Source organism: Acanthopagrus latus, chromosome 2 (assembly GCF_904848185.1).
Source record: "Acanthopagrus latus isolate v.2019 chromosome 2, fAcaLat1.1, whole genome shotgun sequence".
Lineage (NCBI taxonomy): Eukaryota > Metazoa > Chordata > Actinopteri > Spariformes > Sparidae > Acanthopagrus > Acanthopagrus latus.
In genome coordinates, this window is record NC_051040.1 from 19,257,792 (window position 1) to 19,277,527 (window position 19,736).

A 19,736-nucleotide genomic window follows, 5' to 3' on the forward strand; every position below is an offset into this window, starting at 1 on the left:
ACAGACAAACATTTTACTTACAATGTCATATATGTTGCTCATATAAAGAAATATCATAAGTAAGTCTTAAAGTCCTATTTAATGAAGGTCTGTGAGATTCCTTTTCATGTGGGGAGAGGTGGGGCTGCACCCTACTGCCCTTTATTGACCAGCAGCCACTGAGTTAAAACTGCTATTAAAAAATATGTTTCTAACACAAATGACTTTGTGCACTGTGAAAGGGGTGACTTGTAGGGACAAAATAACAAAGATGTAACACGTTTCCCTCAGCATTGTGATGTTTTACAACATTTTTCAGGTGATTTATTTGTTTTGGTTCACGTTCACGTTCACGTTCACGTTCACCACACTCAGTGCAGCAAGATGTCTTTGGTGAAAAAGATTTACAAAAGAAAAAGTCAGGGAGGCCAAAACAGGATCCCAAATAAATGCTATTTTGTGTTTGCTGGATATGTAAATAAAATCAACCTAAAAGGGTGATTATATGTCAGTGTTCTGTTATCAGGGGCCAAATATTCTATAATTGCAGGTTAGGCACTGGATCAGCAGACACGAAGCGTTACAGAAAACTGAATCTGTCACACGACTCCTGACATAATCACGTAATCATATCGGCGAGTCCACAATAGTACAGGTGGCAAAACTCCCACTCAGGACCATTATCACTTCCACTTCATTACGGCCCTGGCCTACGCCATCGCTACCATCACTGCAGCTGACCTCATCAAAGCTGGACGACCCGTGCTGACCTCATCAGCACTGCATGACCCCCTGTGACCTCATCAAAGCTGGACGCCCCATGGAGCCCCGAGGGCTGACGACAGGCCCTAAGAAAACACCCCATCCATTAGGGTGCCAAGAGCACTGTAAATGTGAAGTGTCAGCGCCAGCCATCTTCACTGTCATACCCAATTCTCCAACCCCCCACCCGAGCTACTCGCCGGACAATGGAGCCGCTGAACCTCCAGCCCTCCCAGCCACAATGTCCGCCCACGTTGGCTGGCAGCAGTGACAGAGGGGGGTGCCGGATGGGGAGGCCTGCTGCAGGATGGGACTCTTATTGAGCGTTTGAGCGATGAGCCAGGTCATCACATCTACCCAACTCATCCATCATGCCCCACAAACGGACACAAATAAAGAGGACACATTCCTGCCTCCGCTCCCACTACCACATTCAAGCCCTCTCCAGCCTTTTCTCTCCTCCGCTCTCTCTATGCGAGCCAAAGCCGGGAGAAAAAAGAGGACCAGAGTTCAGGCTCTCCCTCGCTCTTGGAGGCCATGGGAGCGCCAGAAGAAAGCGCCAGGTGGTTTTCTGACTCACGTCTCTTGGTACGAATCTGTGTTCGGGCCAAAATGATGGGCAGCCAGACGGGCTATACGGAGTGGGGAGGCGTGAGGGAGATGGGAGACAAAGGGTGAGTAAAAACGCTTACGGAGAAATAAAGAGAGAATGGAAGACATGTCAATCCACATTGTAGTCCTTTATTTCTTAGTTGTTCCTCCCACAGTATTGAATTGAAATGCATAACAGTTACATTGTAGAAAGCATTAAAACAAAGTACCTCAACTTGCTTGATTACTTTTTAAAATCGATTATAAACAAAACAATGACAAAAACAAACAAAAAAACAAATCTGGTCCCTCAAAACGGGAGAATAAATGAAAGTAATCTGTTATTTATCATAAGTTTGGCACAAGGGATTAACATGAACCGAACGTCACACAAGCTTGCAGACAACCGTAGAAAATGTCAGATACAGATCTTACCAGACCAATCATGCGTTTATGAAGAAATTATACCTGGCTTTTTTTTTTTTTTCTATTATTCATTCTTTATAACGTTTTTCATTTTTTACAATTGAATCATTAAATTGTCATAGAAAAACAAAAACCTAAGTAATATCTATTCATCGACCGGTTTCATTAGAAGAATAAGGAGTGAATTGTATGTTTAATACTATCCGGCACTCAAATGTAATCTACAAACCCCATTGAACTCTGGGATAGGCCCGGCGAGGAATCTCCCCTTCACCTGGGCTAAGAGCAGTGCTATTCAGTAAACAAACTACAGTTTGCCAAGAAATAAATACAGTTCTCAACATACAACAGCAAATAACAACGACAACACCAACAAAAAAAATTAAAAAAGGAAAAAAAAAAGAAAAAAATCATGATTGTCTAAAAATGAAAGACACACGAGCATGGAGTAGCTAACGACTAGCATTCAGGCTATTTTAGTGGTATTGTTGGCTGACTAGGATGGATTCAAGGGTTTGGAGAAAAAAAAAGAAGACATATGCCCTTTACAGAACAACAATTAACTTCAGCACTGGCTACAAAAAAACAAAAAAAAAAACAAAAAACAAAAAACTTGTGTTTTCTTCTCTTCCACTAAAAAGACAATCTATTTATATCCTTTCACAGATAGCGCAGGCGGGCAGGATGGAGTGCAGTGGAGAACAGTTGGTAGACACTTGTGTACAGTGCTATGATTGTGCAGACACACGCAGCTATGAAACAGATGGGAAACTGGCCTGATTTCAGTTCAACAATTACTTCTTTTTTTTTTTTTTTTTTAATTTGTTCTTCAATGACTTCAGTGATATTAAAGCGCTGCTCACGCTGTCCTTACATGGAGCGGTTTTCATTCGAACCGAGGCTGCTAACCCCACCCTTCATTTTTATCATCAAGTACATGTCTTTATGAGAAACACCTGTGGATCTCAAAGGGGGAATCGTTGTAATACATTTTTTTAGCAATACTTCTGTCAGATGAGCCAGGGTTCTTAATATGCTCGACGCACAGTGAAACGCACTCAGCTGTCTTAGAGACACAAACCGAACTCGCCCTCTCAGCGTAAAATGTTCTCCTTGCGTCGTCTGTGCTGGGCAATAAATGCAGTCTAGCAATGAAACATCATCAGCACATCCGTCTTCCATGTCCACCAGCTGCCTTTGCTGTGCAAAACATAGAAATTCAGCAGAATAAATACAGCTATTATTACTTTAGCATTATTATTTTCACCACAATCATCATCATTGCTATCATCCTGGTTGGAGTTAATGTAAGAAATCAATTTTAAGGTCTCGGGGGGACATTTTGTTCTCGATCAGTTGGGGAAGGGGGGCAGGTGGTTTTGGGGGCTGCATGGACAGTGACCCTGCTTTGTGTGTAAGGCGCTCCGCTCAGCAGTCAGATGGGCCGTGGTTCTGCTCAGCAGTCACTCGGTGGACGGTCAGGGGGCCCCCCCTGCACATAGCCCCCGCCATGGGCTCCCAGTGCCATAGGTCAGGATGTGGGGGTCGAAAGGTGAAAGGGGAAGCGCAGGGGTTTCATCATACATGGCTGAGGGACTGTATGGCACTGGATTCAGCAGCAGCCCGTGCCAGACTGTGCCACATGGTGGCCGGGTTGTGGGAGGCCGGGTGGAGAGAGTCCTTTTCAGCCAGAGACAGCATCATGGCGTACGCCTGGGGGAGAGGAAGAGACATCGCGTGTTACTACCAAGCTTAAATACAAGTATCAAGTGGGTTTGCATGCATGTGAGCTGTCAAGTGTTTCTTTTACCTGAGACTTAGATTTCCTAAAGAGCGGCTGCTTGACTGCCTCAGTCAGAGAGGGGGAGCCGAACGATGCATCGTCCTCATCGCCGTCCCCGTCGCTCAGCTCACTCTCCTCCAGCTTGCGCATTTCCGAAAAGTGACGAATATGATCCAGGGCTGAGTAGCCGCTCTGCTTCTCCTCCTCCTTATACCTGGGGGCCAAGCAGAAAATTAAAAACCGGGCGAACTCAAGGTACTTTTAATGAAATGATGTCTTAGTTGCATGGAATTTACCTCCGAGGAGAGGTTTTGCAGTTGAGTTCTAAGTCGTTCGGCCCGGTGAAGTCCATTTCGTCTTGTATGTCATCGCTGAGGCTGCCGGGGAGCGCCTCGCCTTCAGGTTTCCCGGAGGTGTTGCTGGGGTCTTCCCCTTCTTCTTCATCAGCACCGAGATCCTCCGCCTCCTCGTCTTCCAGGTCACGAGACCCGTGGCTGGCCATCAGCGGCTTCTCTTCTTCAAATGGACCGCCATTTAACCTGCAGTGGAGGAACATCGATTAGCTCAAGTCTACTTGATAAAGTGGTACAGATTTGGGAGAATAAGTAATGGTGATGTCTAAATTATTAGCTATATAAATAAACTTCTTTTAAGAATAAAAGAGTTAATGAGAAAACTTCTGGTGCTTGTCAAATTCGTAACATCAGGAACAAGACACTGAACTATTCATAGGTTTGCTTTCCTTTAAGTTCTTGTGAGATTGCTTTTCTCTAAAAATACATAGAAAAACAAAGGAGCGCATGGGATAAAGAGCAGAGAGGAGGCGGATCTGAGGCAGCTGGGATCGAGAGAGCCGGAATCCCGTTTGTCATCGAGGCTCTGGGGCCCCTTCGGGCACGGCAGCACTGGGTTGATCGTTGCAGCACTTAAGTGGAGTGCTCTGCCTCGCTGCTTGTTTATTTTCTCTACTATCTCGTATTCATCTAATAGGCAAAATATTTAGCTGACAGCCCCATTTGGTGGGAGAGTTATGAGAGCGTTGCCAACCGGCCCATTCCTCCATCCCCGCGGAGGGAGAGAGGGCGAGCTATCCAAACTGCCTGCATCTTAATCTGTCCCTCTGTCTCAGCGCCACAGGAAACCACCATTTGGTAAATCATCTGGAACCACATTAAGACTGATTCACTAATTACACTTCGGGACGTCTTTCGTCAGCCCCCAAAAATGCCATTTCTCGCACAAAGGACTCGGGGATGAGGACTGAGAATTGGACGTGGAGAGGCAGATAGATAGGAAACAAAACACATCAAGCACATCACCACATAATCGCAGGACGGCTTTAAACAGGATGCCCGCGCTGGGTTTGAAAGGGGTGCATTCGAGCGTCGCAGTGGAATCATTTCAGATGATATTTTAGCATTTTAGATCCTTCACAGCAACTGATAATTCTGGGCCTTGGACGGAGATCCCCACTGGGGCGCAGGGTTTCAGACTGATGAGGTGGTATTCGTGCCGTGCCGAGCTCGCGGGGCTGAGAAAAGGGAACCGGTTCCAAAAAGGAGAGCGAGCGCTCCGTGATTAAGAAAACAGATTCGCTAATTACGCTTTCAAACGTGGTAATTTGCTGGGGATAAAGTATCTATCAGAAGTAGTCAGGAGCACAGCACTTTGAAAGGAAACACGGGCCGACCCTTTGACCCCACCCCCTCTTCCCTCTTCCTGTAGGCAGACATGTTGGTTCCAGATGTGGTGGGCTAACTGCTGCACCACTCAAGCCCCACCCCACCCCACCCCACCCCACCCCACCACCCCTCCTCCTCCTGCCTCTCTCCCCCGTCCCTCTGCCGCTCTGCCGCCGGGTCCTGCTCTCACAGGCCCTTCTGCACAATCACACACCAGTCTGAGAGATCTCTATCTGGGCTCACAATCTGCCCTGTGATCACACCAACGTGAGGCACGGGAAAACAAACTTGGGAGACCTGAGCAGACCTCTCAACTGCTATCCGACCCGATCGCAGCTCCAAGAATTTATTTGCATAATGCTCAGACGCAGTTGCATGAGTGCAGTTATCTGTTCGTACGTGTGGTCAAAAGGCGGCTGATGTAAGCAGCTCCTGCACGTTTCCACAACCTGCCACTATCTTAAATGTCATCGCAGATGATTGCTCTGTACTCCAGAACCTCTGAGCATGATGCGATAATTAACGAGGGGCCGGCTGGGTGGTTTGCAAGTCTGAAATGGGCTGATAGCAGCTGACCTGTTTTCTTACTTATTCAGGCCAACAATCGTAATGTAGTCACGATTAATCCAAGGGTTCACCGTGGGGTAATGTAGGCTAGGTCAGCAGGTATAGTTTCAGATAAATGTCAACGTTATCGTGTTTTTGAGTCTCTTAACGAGGACCAGGCCCTGGTGGTGCAGAAGCTTGGATGATGTTTGTCCACAAGCATCTCGTTTAGCTCTGCGAATATTCAGGAAAAAAACAGGGGCCCATAGAAATGGACACTTCAACTGCACTCACCCTTCCTCTGACGGGTCCGGTGATGTCTGGTTCTGGCTCGTGTTGCTGATGAAATTCCTTATTTCATTGAAGTAAGAGTCTTCTTTGTCGTCCAGTATGGCACTGCCGCTGTCCAGCTCGGACTGTGGGGACGACATTGCAGTGCCTGCAGGAAGACGAAGCAAAATTCTAGTTTTGTCTACGACATTTCGATATAATCTCGATTGCAGAAACAAAGGATGGTACGCCAAAACGTTTCTGAATGATGACTGTGGATTAACCGATGTAATATTTTGAAATGAACCCTTTCATTGTTTAAAATGCATGAAGATCGCCTCCACACGTGTATTAAGACTGACATGGTTTTTGACAGATTGAAATAGCACCTACGCCTTTCCACATCAGCACTTGTGTATGCTGAATATTGTAACAGGACCGGCTTCCAAACTATTTTTGATGTCACTGATCATGCTCGTAGGCCCGTCTCCGAAATAATAAGATTTTCACTGAGCGCAGAGAAGATTTTGACTTTCAGCACTGAACGTGTAATTGGCCTGTGTCAAACTCTCGAATGTGAACTTCCCTCAACTTCCCCAGAGCAGCTTCAAATACGCCACAGTGCGAAAATCTAAATGATGTAATCGAGGTTCCATTACATCATAGGGAAAAACTTGATGGTGCATCATCTTTGGCACATTTCCATGGAATTCCCAGTCATATATTTGGAATCTATGGAACTGCAAGATTTTGTTTAATAGTTTAATACAATTTGATATAAAAACTGTGTGAGTTTTGACAACACTCGGTCGCACAAAATGCAATTCTCATGACGAATTTGCCAAAGTGTGTCGGTACGCGTTCCACCCTATCAACCGTCAGTCTTTTCTCTTCGTGCTGTGGCTTTGTTGGGTGCGCTGTCTGATGCTGCTGGAGAACCTCGTCAGATAATTCATTTCATGCTGGACGGAGTGAACACCGTGTCCGTCCGACTAAGTGGAAACCTCCTCTGCGGACTATTGCTCTCAGCTGCTGGCCAGGTGTCACCGCGCCTTCTGCTGACTCAGAGTCAGGGTGATGCAACCTATCAGGCCCAAAAGCTGAGCTGCTGATTAAAGCGGCTCATTCAGAAAAGCATTTTGTGCTGTTGCGGGGCGCGGGCGGCAGATTTATGCGATTTAATTTTTCAGCTTCTCAACTTGTTTTTCAATCATGAGTAAATTACGTTTTATATCATTCAGCTGAAAGGTTTGCAAAAGCAAAGCACAGCAGTGTCACTCAGCAGCTCCAGTTCAGCGCGAGACTCCTCACCGGACAGGTTGCCGTTCTCGTGCTTCTTGAGGTGGCGGTCCAGGTTGGTCTGCTGACCGAAGCAACGGTCGCACAAGTGGCACTTGAAGGGCTTCTCCTTGTTGTGGATGTTGCGGATGTGACGTTGCAGGTTGGAGGAGATGCTGAAGGAGCGGTCGCAGTATTTACACCTGCGGGGAGAGCGGAGGCCTTTCACTTAAACAGTTACAAAATGGCAAGAAAAAGCAGCAACACACACGAACTGCGAGCCATAAGTACAACTGTATAATGAATCAGGAACCTGTGTTTTTTTCTTTTTTTTCTTCTGGGGGAAACATAATGAGATACATAATGTAGGACACACACACACACACACACACACACACACACACACATGCGCACATGCACACAGTCCCAGCAGTCCCACAGTCCCAGACATGATGGAGGAGCTTGTTTAAGGTGAAACAGCTCTGCCTCTTATCTCCGGCCAGCGCAATAAAATTGCATTCTTCTCTCACAAAATAAGCACGCAACAGATTTGGTTCTAGCCCTGCAAAATTAGTGCCTCTTGCCAAGTTTCTTCATGCAAAATTATACGAGAAGATTACATCTTTTCTTCTGGTGGAATTAGCTCGCTCGATTGGCTGTCCCTCAGGAAACCCCCCGGTTATCTCCACAAAAAAATTACAATAAACAGCGCTGATCTTTAATGGCATGCCAGCGTGCGGAGTGCAGGCTATCAGGCTGGGGCAGTAGAGGCCTGCGTCTGTCTTTCTCTCTCCCCTGTGGTCAGCAGGCCTCCTCCAAGCGTTGGGCCAACATTCCACTACCTTAGTAACTACAAAGAAGAGCAGCGCTAGCCAGGGCTTACTCATTATCCAAATGTAGTAAATGTGCAAGATTCATTTTTACATGTGTACCGGACTGCTGCTGCATTGTTTCTTCTACCTCAGCAGCACCTGGAAGGCTCAGGCAGGGAGACGTTCACTTTCACGATGAAAACAACATGCTCAGAAACTTTCTGCATCCTCTTCCTGCCACCAGACTATGATTCCCCCCCCCCCAAAAAAAAAGAAAAAAAAAAGGAGCTTCATCTTGTGATAACCTTTCAAGTTGACAAAAAAAGAAGCTCTGCTTGATGCAAGGCAAGTGGCCAGCAGGCTCGCAAGATCACATCCAGTTTCACAAGAGAAATGACCACAGCTGCCGGGGCCTGGACATCTGCCTGCGCACCCCAATTTTTCACCAAGCTTCCTCCCTTCCTCTGCTGCTCTGCTCTCTTTTACCAACCCTGCTTCAAGAACACCGCCCCCCTCCTCTTCCTGTCACCCTGGCGACAGACGCCATTTTTCACCGGGCAAATTATTTAGCAGTAGGATAATTATTCCAAGCTTTTCACGGCAAAAGAAAACACACATAAACTCTGTTCTGACTGCAGACAAGAATTCTCTGGGAAAGCATCCACGCGCTGTTAAGAAAATCAGCAGAGCTGCATCTCCCCGTCTCTCTGTCTGCTTGAGAACGCGCTTTTCGAAAGTTTGTTTGCTCTGGAGTTAACGCGCCATCGTGCTGATCTGATTCTCGACTAGATGGTAATTTGCCTTTGGAGTTTTGGATTGTGCGTATTCTTGGAATCGAGGGGGGGAGATGGAGGGATGCTGGCTTAGCGAGAGAAGAGGATGAAATTTTGATGAAATGTTTCTATTGGACTGTCTCTTCTCACCCAAACACCTAAACACACACACACACACACACACACACACACACCCACACACACACACAGCTGAGAGAGAAAGTGTGAATGTAGCTGTCAAGACTTCTAGAAATAGTCTTACCTGTATGGTTGCTCTCCCGTATGAGTCCTGAGGTGGCGGGTCAGGTTGGCAGAGCGTGGGAATATTTTGCCACAATATCTTTAAAGGAATAAACCGGGTTTGAATTAGACTGATATTAATGTAACAACAGGGTCTCTGATGAAGACGAAAAAGAAGAAATATACTGTAAAATATTTAATATCATAATAATATAGAAAAACAATTCATGTCGAACAAGTTGCCGTAGTTACCTGCATGTGTAGCGCTCCTTGCCCTTGCGCAGCAGCGTCTCTGGAAGTGCAGAGGGAGGGGCTCTGAAGTCAAACATGGAGGGGACAGTGCGCAGCAGGTCGCTGGACTCGGGCTTCAAGGAGCCAAACGTCTCCAGCTTCTCGGCCATGTTCTCGATGGCCGACATCTGCGGAGACAGAGGAGAGGGAGGACAGGGTGACGGGTTAGTCCTGTGCCTGGAGACGGCTGCTGAATGCTCATCTAGGATTGCAAGGCCGACATGCAAAGCAAAGAAACTTTTGTTTTGAGTTTTCACGTGAGATTGCAGGATATGGCTGAACACTCTGAATACTTTAGGCTGCTACACCAGTGAGAAACGACACACTTTGACCTTCTCCGTGGATGTCTCTACACTTGAATACCGCTTGAATACCAAATATTTTTAGATTTGTCTCTGATTTACTGTTAAATTCTTTCCTCCGCACGGATGACTGACAGACGATCGCTGTTTACAGGCATCATACCAGGCGAAAAGAAGTGAAACGGGTATTAGGTGGATTCTCATTCTGACGTTCATCAATGATTCACGACTCACAAGGTCAAGTCCCTGCTACACGTGCACGACAATTGATTCATAACTTCAGACAAAAAGAGTGCGCCCCCATTCATGGCCGAGCGGAGAGCAGGTGTGGAAGTCCGACCGCTAAATTCCGCCAACTCTTGCGCTCGTTGCAAACACAGATACATTTACAGTGATTACATAAACAACACACATACACACACATAGGATTAAGGACCGCAGCCAATCTGCTAATGAAGCCGAACATTTACTTTCACCAGATACTCTCCGAGGAAATATGCGCACTTGTCAGTTGGTGTGTGTGTGTGTGTGTGTGTGTGTGTGCGTGCGTATGATCGTGAAACGGTGTGCTGCATGGTGGCCGTAGTTGATTAATTGCCATCAACGTGTGTGAAAAAGAAAAAATATATGTGTGTGTGTGTGTGTGTGAGAGAGAGGAATGTATTTGTGATGCATTCGTGCGTGCGCTTACAGGCATGTGCATAGTATGTGAGTGTGATTGCTTAGTGTGTATTTGCGTGTTTTGAGATACATGTCCGTGTGCGTGTGTTTGTGTGTGTGTGTGTGTGTGTGTGTGTGGCAGAGGAGTGATTCATGTCCACTGCTGGGCTGTAAACTATTCTGTGCACAATGCGGGCAGACAGCACATTCGTCAATATGAAAGATGTTGACATTACTGATCAAGGGCCAGACACGGGTAATAATGATATCGCTGTGCTGAGAGGGGCGGGATGGGGGAGGAGCGGGGGCTGGAGGGGGAGTGAAGGGAGAGCGAGAGGGAGGGGGAGAGGGAGGGGTGGGGGTGAGGGGGGGTCCCAGTAGGCTGCAGGGCCTGTCAGCCCATCGCGCGCGCGCACACACACACACACACACACAGTATTTTCTTCCTTTTTTTTTAAAGGGGCCACACAAATTTGCATTATTTTGCGTGTATTGAATTTTCAGCCTGTTTCTTATTCTTATTTCAATAAGGCAACAAATCAATGCTGATTCGGGTCCTCCACCGGAGCCCTGCTCCGACTCTGACATTTCATCTCCTGCTTTCACCCCCTGTCACTCTCAGGCTTCACGCCAAGATGGAGCAGACCGAGGGGAAAGAAAGAGAAGGAAGAGAATCAGAGAAGAAGCATGATGAAGGAGTAGACAATAAGGGAGAAGAGTGGGAAGGAAGAGGAAGAGAGAAGGAGAGCAAGAAAGAAAGAAAGAAAGAAAGAAAGAAAGAAAGAAAGAAAGAACAGGACCCTGTGAGAGAGCAGCTGATGGATGGTGGTGGAGCCTGGTGTCGGGAGCGGCTGATTAGGAGTGACGGCCGAGTGTAAAGTTCCTGCCGCAGCCGTCGACGTTCCCACTGAGGGAGGATGTGGAGTGTCAGGTCCGTTTGATTATGAATATGCCAATGCTGCATGCCATGAATCAAAGGCGAGGGAGAGACAGAGAGGCAGAGAGAAGGGAGAGAGGAAGGCAGTGGATTGAAAGATAGGCGAGGGGTTGTGGGGAAGAGGGAGGTGAAATGCTTTCATATTTCTTTCAAATGTGCACTGTGTGTATTTCATCGGGCTCTTTTCAGGCACTGGAGTGAACGCTCAGTTTGTCTGCCTTGCTCAACGAGAACCCATAACTCCCGAGAACATTAGGGCCCCTAAAGCTGTCGGCAGTATCGAGCCTGTCCGATAAGACACTTTTCAGAGCTGAAAATACTCCTTCCCGCCTTCATCTACTGAGGAATTCTGATCCCGCCTCAACCCACTCAGGCTGCTGCACTCTGTTAAGATTTTAATCTAACACCTTTGGTCAACCTTTGCCTCAAACGAAAGGCATAGTACTTAGAAAAAGGACATTGATAATTGTCTGGAATTGGTTTGTCATTGGATACTAGGCACCGTTTGAACAGTGCTTGGGCAAATGCACGAGATATCCTGCAGAAGCAGTTGAGCTTGGTATAAAAAGATCAAATTGTTCTTTTTAAATCTTGTTTTTATTTTTTATTTTTAAAAAGAAAACAACTGAATGTTTGTTTTAACCAGTTTAATTCTTCATCTGCCGTCAAGTGGTAAATGATTCACATTTCCACTCCAACGGATTAGATATATTAATGATTGAAACGAGTGACCGCCAGTCCACAGATTACTCTTCAAAAAGCTTCAGCAATTTTTATGGATGGTGAGCTGGGCTCATTAGGCCACTGTTTGACAATGCTGTGTGTGTGAAATGTTCGACTTAAAGGACAAGAGGATAAACGACTCCACATTTTGCTCTAAAGTGATTTTTCAAAGGTTTTTTATAACCCTCCAACTCCTTTGTATAAAGAGACCCCCCCGACACACACACACACACACACACACACACACACACACACACACACACACACACACACCTCCCAAAACCCCCTTGTCCTCCCCCCTGGGCAGTTTGTCTGTGAACTTGCTTGTTGCTGTAGCGTCGCTCTGGGACCAGCAGTTGATTGGCTATCTTCAGATGTCAGTGATGCTGTGAGGGCCTTAATTAGCGAGATGCATTCTCAATTGTTGATCTTTATCAGGAACCAGATGTTTGGAGGGAGGAACTAGCCCCCCGCTCCCCCCCGCCAGTGTCCCAAAGAGACTGTTACCCTTGCGCTGATGTAAAGCAGCCCCCCTAAACACCACCCTCCACCCCACCTTCCACTCCCTCCTCCCCATGCCCGTTTGCAACAGCCCTGCTTCTTTCTCCAGATAAGCAAACATATATTCAGAGCTGCTGGATGGACAGGGAGTAGCTCGCCTGGAAATCCCCTTTTAAGCCCTTTTATGTGCGGGGAGGAAAGCGAGGGGATGTGTTTGCATGTAAAGCAGGGAGCAAGGTGAAGGTGAATCACTACAAATGAATACATCATGTACAACATAATCAGTTCAAACATATGTCTTAGCATATGAAGGTGGTTTTATGGCTGGACACAAGTCCAGTCGGTGCGTGACAGTGATGGGCTGAAGCCATGCGAATGCTGGGTGATGTCAGTTGTAAACTGTTATGCAGCCCATGCATTAAAAAGGGGATGGGGTCTGTTTGGTAGAGGTACAGGTAGAGGAACTTACCCAAGTTCTCTGATCTGGCAAACGAAACTGAGAGGCGGAACAGAAGGAGAAGAGACAGCAGTCAGAACCAGGAAGTGGCGCATGAATCAACAGCTTTTGATTGGACACATATGGGCACAGAGGGAATGACGGGTCCCGGTGTGATTAACTTTGAATGAGCAACGAGCTGCCTATCTGCAGAGTTATGGCGCTGGAATTATAGGAGGCTCTAATAGTTCCCAACACTTCCTGGTGTTCAATAAGCTCATTATAGCAGGCTACAAATACGATTCCAGTATGTAATCTAAGCCAGTATTGCTTAACAGTAAAATTCCCTGCCAGGAAATAAAAAGCTGAATCACTGAAGGTTGAAAAAAAAAAGTTCCAGTCCCCTCAGCTTTGCAACATTTTTTTTGATATATGGCTCAAGAGTGAGTCAGGTGACTGAAAACAAACCCCCTCAAAAGTATACAGAAGGGCCCCTTACTTGGTCTGTCTTAGACCTACCCGGATCTGGTGTTCCTGGGAATGATTTGTGTGTCCAGACATCATAAAGTCATAAAGATGGCCTAAGCACTCTGTTAGTGTTTCTACTGATAGGACACCTCATTAAGGCGTGTGGAACGGCCATGTGGCTGCTGCAGGCTGGGCCCATGCAGCAGTCTGGACAGGGGACATAAATCAGACAAATGAAACAGCCTGTAAAAACCAGACCTGAAACGGCCAGAAAAGAGGAAAAAAAAAATCATATGCCTGAGAAAGTGGTGTTTTCACTTTCCGACCGACCATTCTCACTCGTGAGGGAAGATTGAACAAATGAACGTCATTGCCGCACGTCATAGACACACACACACCCGCGTGCGAGCGTGCACACACATATCAAGAGTCCTGCACTGGAAAACTGAACCCAGGGGCAAAAATCAGCGCTTTAAGAGCATATCATTTTTTATACTGTAATCAAAGATATGTTATGGGAAGACGTGTCAAGAGTGTGCCCTTTCCTTCTGCCACATCTGTTTCAGATAGCTAACAAAGGGCTTAACAGGCAGTAGCATGGACGAGGCTACAGTTTGGTCAGCCCAGGACAACCATTTTGATTTGGAGCTCCTTATAGGAGTTTACTAGTTTTAGTCACACTTGTGAGCTAATATTGAACCACAAACAGCCATCAAATCACTATCATCAGCTACTGTGGATTAAAATGGGCAGGAATGACAAAAAACTACCAAGACAAGTCAGGCCTTGTGCTGTCTATTCAGTCATTCCAGAGTCAATAAATGCATCTAAGGTCAACTTTAAAGGTACAATATGTAAGAATCAGCAACCTTTTGATTTCATACTCCAAACAATAGGGGGCAGAATATCACCAGTGTAACTACTGATTTCTGCTTACTGTAGCTGCGATTTGCTAGTTCGCTCCATTAGCCATGTTGCTACAGTTCGGACAGGGAGCCAGGAGCAGTATTACCAGAAAGGATGGGTTGGAGCTAGCTATTTAACCTGCTAACTTCAGTACATATCTCTGCAACACACTATAGACATCTTTGACATGATGTCAAACTCTTATGACAATTCTTGATGTTTTAAACTGTAATTCTTGGAGCAGAATAAGAAAGGATAAATACAAACAAGTTAAGCTTTCCCAGTTCCTGCAGAGGCCGCAGTGAGAACCTACCTGTGGATGGAAGAGGAAGCCTGGAGCCGGCCGCATGTACTTGTCTTTCAGAGTCTCAAACGGATCGCTCATTCTCCTCTTCTCAACCCTGCTAATAGTAGATTTCTGTCAGCTCTTAACGCAGACACAACAGCAAATATTGTTAAAATCAGTATTACAAAATTACATTACCAATTAGATGCTCTTGCATGAGACAATGTGTAACAGCAATTTGTAAGCGTGTCTTACTGTTAAAATGAGATGTAAAATTACAGTAGAATTATGGTTTAGTAAGCTACTGGGAATAACAATACCTGTAGATGGGGTCCATGAAGAAAGGTGTGGGCCTGGCATGCTGTAAGGAAGTGTCAGCTTTTGGGATCTCCACCACTGCCTTCTCCTCCTCATGCCCCAGGCTACTTTTTGACTCCTCCTCTCTTGGATTTCGCCCACGGCCTCTCGACCCCAAGCTCAGGTCTAGTGGCTGGTCCTGACCCGAAGTGTGGGAGGCCTCCGGTTTAGACGGGGCAAATGTGGCAGCCTTCTCCTCCTTTCTCTTAGTAGTGAGGTCAAATGGTGACTCAGATGAAGATTTGCCCTGGGCCTTCTTGCAGTCATCTGCTGGAGACTGTGGCTCGCCCTTCAGGCCTGGAGGTCTGAGGTCCCTGTCTGGGAAAGGGTAAACTGGAGGAGAGAAAGCTGGGAAGAAAGGCAGCGGGAACATAGACGGGTAGGGCAGAGACCCGACCTTCTTGTCCTGCAGGCCAGCCAGCCCTGTTGAGCCAAAGTACTTCTCAGCAATGGAGGCAATGGCCTTAATAGAGTCATTCACAGCCCCTGTTACAGCTGTGTGCTCGTCCAGCGAGGATGGGATGAGGGATGGGCCCGGAAAGTCTTTATCAGCACTGCTGCCTGTCAGGGTGGGGCTCTGGGGGCCTCCTTCACTGGCCTTCCTCTTGGGGCCTTTGCCATTTTCTCGAGCCCTTTCCCTCTCACTGTCCATGTCACTCTCCAGTTCGGAGCCTGATGTGCTCTCCAGATCACTTCCACTGGGCGTGCTGACATCGTCTAGGTCGCTGCTCTCGGACTGGTCACTCTGCTTGTTCCTCTGCTTTGTGGACGATGAGGAGCCATGGGCGTGGAGCTCTGAACCTGGCATCTGGTTGCCGGTGACACCACCATCTTTACGGAGAGCCTTGAGGAGCTCTCGCGACTCTTGAAGTCCAGGGCTTGGAGGCAGCAGTGGACTCTTACTCAGCTCTGCACCATGCCCAGCAATATGCGCATGGGCTGGTTGCCTGACAGGAGAGGTGGCAGGAATGAGCGGTGGCCGGTGGTAGAGTCCAGAGGGGAATAGGCCAGGGAAGCTGAAGGGAAATGCTGGGGCAGCAGGGAAGGTAAGCCCGCCATGGTGGCGACTTGCCCCAAAGTAATCAGCCAGCCCAGCACTGCTGTGGCCCATCGCCAGAGCTGATTTGTCCAAGCCAGGGGCGCCAGGGAGTGGCATACCCTGGGCAAACAACCCTCCTGCTGTGAAATGGTTTTTCCCTTCACAGAAGCGGCGATGCTTGTTGAGGGAGGACGTGGTGCTGAACATCTGCCCACAGTCCTTGCACTTGATCTGTGTGCGGCAGTCAGCATGCATACGTTTGTGGCGGCACAGGTTAGAGAACTGGGTGTAAGACTTGTGGCATACCTCACCTGCACGGACAAGGAGACAGATATAGAGCGTATCAGTATGCAACACACGCACATACACACACACACACACACACACACAAACAAAATAACATCACATGATATGACATCTCTAGTTAACATGCTAAACTGGAAGAGGAAATACAGTATGAATGATATTCCCCTGTTCCCATCAATACTCTGACAGCAGTTTTCCAGTAAAATAAGGAGCTGAGGCGTGTCCAGATCCTGGCATTGTGAGGGAATCTGTTTGGTTGACGGTGTGAGTCAGTTGCTGCCACTCATCACCTGCACATCAAACCAAATTCCCAGGCATCTCCAGCCCCATTGTCCTCTCAGGGACGCTCCCAGGGAGTCCATAAACAATCACTCATAGACACACACATAGACACACACACACGGCCATTCACAAGATATTCACATGATAACACAGACAAACTAAATAACACACAGAGGCATGCAGTCATACAGATACACACACACACACACACACACACACACACACACACACACACACACACACACACACACACACACACACACACACATTCTCATGCAGCACAATGGCTCTATTTTAAGTTTGTGAAGGAAGCGGAGTTGAATGAATCCTATCCTGCAGTCCGGTTCCCAGGGACAGGTCTCACGTCCTCTACTGCCCCTCTTCCCTCTTCCCCCCTCTGGGCCTCCCCCGTCACCCCCTCACCTTGTCCCCATAGCTGGGTCCCTGTCGTCCTGCGCTAAGTGACCTTCCCACAGTGTATGCCTGTCTTTCGCTCTGTCTGACCCTGGGAGACGTACAGGGGCAACACCCGGCCCTGAGACAAAACCTCACCGTCTGACATTATCTATCGCCATTATTAGTCTGTCAAAATTATCTACTACCAGTGGATGATTTGTTCGGAGTGGTAACCAAGTACTTATTGTTTTCCCATGCTCTTTCATATTGCTGTTCTAATAAAAGTCAAGAATGCAGTTTATGAAGGGGGGAAGATGTGCCTCTTTGCCGGCCCCCTCCAACACTACATAATATTTTGCAACGTAGCTTCACCAGAGCTGACATTTCAATACGACTTTGATCACCCGGCGATATCAGAAAGCAGTTAGAAGCAGCTCTGGATGATTGATTCTGCTCACATTGTTATTAGATCTTCAAAACAAGGATAAGGAAGTGGTTAGGCTCACACTGTGATTACACTTCTGCATACTTTGGATGGATTCCAGCCACAAGGTGCAGGAGAGGCAATTTAAGGAGATGGAGGGGAAGAGCGGGAAAAAGTTTTGTGGAAACAGATTTAAATAAACACCCCAGAGGAACGGCTAATGGGAACATTTGGGCCAAGAGTGAATGTAATCTTGTAAAAAAAAAAAAGAAAAGAAAAGAAAAAAAGTCAATTTTAATGAATAGACCCAGAAAACTAAATTGAAATGAAGTGGATTTGTGGCTTGGCTTTGGCTGACACAATCAGGGCAGAAAGGTAGTTGAAGACATTTTGAAAACATCTGGGCAAGAAAAAGGAAAAAGAGCCTGATTCCTTTGATTTTGCACATGATGTTTCCTCTCTGGAAGCTGTCAGTGTTGTCTTGCAAAACAGATGAAGGAATGTGGAAACTGTATCTGATTGTCTTTCAGTAGATTCAAATGCATTTGTATAATTGGAAATGTAAGGAATACATTTTGTATAAGGGAAGGATTATAACATTGACTTTATGATTTTTAATAGTAAATAAGTAATCATTAAATCCGTCCACTCACTGTGTACAGGGGTAGCTGCTTCTATCGCTCTCTCTTTATGTGTGTGTGTCTTTTTACAAGTATAGCCACATGGTCTGAGCAAACTACAAGAAAAAGCCCCGCACCATAAATCATGTAGTTGTGACATTTACAGACTAACAACACACACGCATGACACACTGAGTGTGTGATCTGATTCGCTCTGCGCGTGTACTCGTCAGCTCTTAATAAACTGAAACAAAATATTATAAACACATTCCTGAGAGGAGAGCGGTGGCTAAGTAGCGGCTCGCTGAGTGTCTAAATTAATAACCCAGCAGGCCCGAGAAGCTCAGACACACACACACACACACACACACACACACACACACACACACACACACACATACACACACACACACACACACAAACTGTCTTGAAACATTGCGTGCACTAACACATATAAAGAATCACATGTTCATACAATACAGCACTCTCTAAAACACGTACATGCCCTCCAAGAGCACCCAGACAAACAAACACTCCGGACACACACATGGTCTCTCCCTGGCAGTCGTCATGTTTGAGGCTGCTCTTGTCTTTTTTACACAGCCATTAGTTGTTTTTAAACCTGCATATTTTCTGCTGATTGCAGCAAATGGACTCCTATTCGCAGGGAGCGCAGGGAAGACGGCCTGGTACATGTGGTTGCTATTTGTGAGGAATGGTGCATGTGGCGGAGGCAGAGAGAAGAGGAGGAGAGAGGGGAGTCAGAGGTCTTCAGTGGAGATGCAGTCACTACGGGCCTCTGTGTGCGGGTGTGTTAATGTGTGTTCATTTGAGAAGGAGACGGGGTGTGTATCTGGCGTGCGGACGGGGTTTCCGTGCGCTCGTATGTGTGTGCAGGGTCAGGGAAAGAGAGACGGGGCAGAGGGTGAAGGTCATAACGCTTTAGGGGAAGGAGATGAGATCTGCGGTGCGAGGTGGTGAAAGTGTGAAAGGTCAAAATGTGTTTGGGTATAGCAGGGACAAAAGTTGGTGTGTGTGTGTATGTGTGTGTGTGTGTGTGTGTGTGTGTGTGTGTAGAAAAGCAACTGAGAGAGAAAAAGCCTGTTAACTGGCGCGTCAACAGTAGGTGAAGCTGGGTCACTGTGAGAGGCAACAGCAAGGTTAGACCAAGTGGGATTGAGTCAAATTACATGCTGTTATCACCATATCAGCACTGTGTGAGAGTGCTGATGCAGATAAAACTGCATGATTCTTGTCTTAAAAGAAATGGTGCTGCCACTCTGAACACCATAATACAATCCCACGTGTATGCCCTGCAGAACACTACATGACTGACTCTTGAGAAGGAGCTGAGGAAGGATAAAAATATATTTTTTTGCAAAAAAACATCACATCAGTTTTTCTATTAAAGGCAAGTCACAAGCATATTATTGTAAGAGTTATTATTATAACGTACTGAGGAGACTTACATAGGTAGGGTCTTAGTGACTTACACATGAAGGGCTTGACACTGCTGTGGATGTGCTTATGCTGCTTGAGGCCCGAAGACGTTGCAAACGTCTTGCCGCAGTCAGAGCAGGCGTGGGCCCGCGCCCCGACGTGCTGTGAGCGGATGTGCCTCTGCAGGTTACTGGGGTCTGTGAACACCTGCTGGGGGAAG

The 19,736-nt window shown here is 46.8% G+C and overlaps 1 protein-coding gene across 13 annotated transcripts in view; it reads right to left on the bottom strand.

The window, feature by feature from the left end:
- Nucleotides 1–1,462: 1,462 nt before the first annotated feature.
- The window catches only part of mecom (MDS1 and EVI1 complex locus), a 144,822-nt gene continuing 126,548 nt past the window's right edge, over nucleotides 1,463–19,736 (bottom strand). For 2 of the 13 annotated variants that reach the window (XM_037086299.1, XM_037086394.1), the window contains 11 exons: nucleotides 19,546–19,726; nucleotides 14,973–16,359; nucleotides 14,680–14,770; nucleotides 13,026–13,052; nucleotides 9,395–9,561; nucleotides 9,165–9,242; nucleotides 7,351–7,520; nucleotides 6,064–6,208; nucleotides 3,838–4,080; nucleotides 3,569–3,755; nucleotides 1,463–3,471 (listed from right to left, as the gene is read on the bottom strand). In XM_037086299.1, coding sequence (XP_036942194.1) covers nucleotides 3,337–3,471; nucleotides 3,569–3,755; nucleotides 3,838–4,080; nucleotides 6,064–6,208; nucleotides 7,351–7,520; nucleotides 9,165–9,242; nucleotides 9,395–9,561; nucleotides 13,026–13,052; nucleotides 14,680–14,770; nucleotides 14,973–16,359; nucleotides 19,546–19,726 — 2,811 coding nt within the window. In that variant the 3' untranslated portion in view covers nucleotides 1,463–3,336. The remainder of the gene's footprint in view (nucleotides 3,472–3,568; nucleotides 3,756–3,837; nucleotides 4,081–6,063; nucleotides 6,209–7,350; nucleotides 7,521–9,164; nucleotides 9,243–9,394; nucleotides 9,562–13,025; nucleotides 13,053–14,679; nucleotides 14,771–14,972; nucleotides 16,360–19,545; nucleotides 19,727–19,736) is intronic. The other 11 variants (XM_037086357.1, XM_037086339.1, XM_037086314.1 and 8 more) reach the window with 11 other exon arrangements.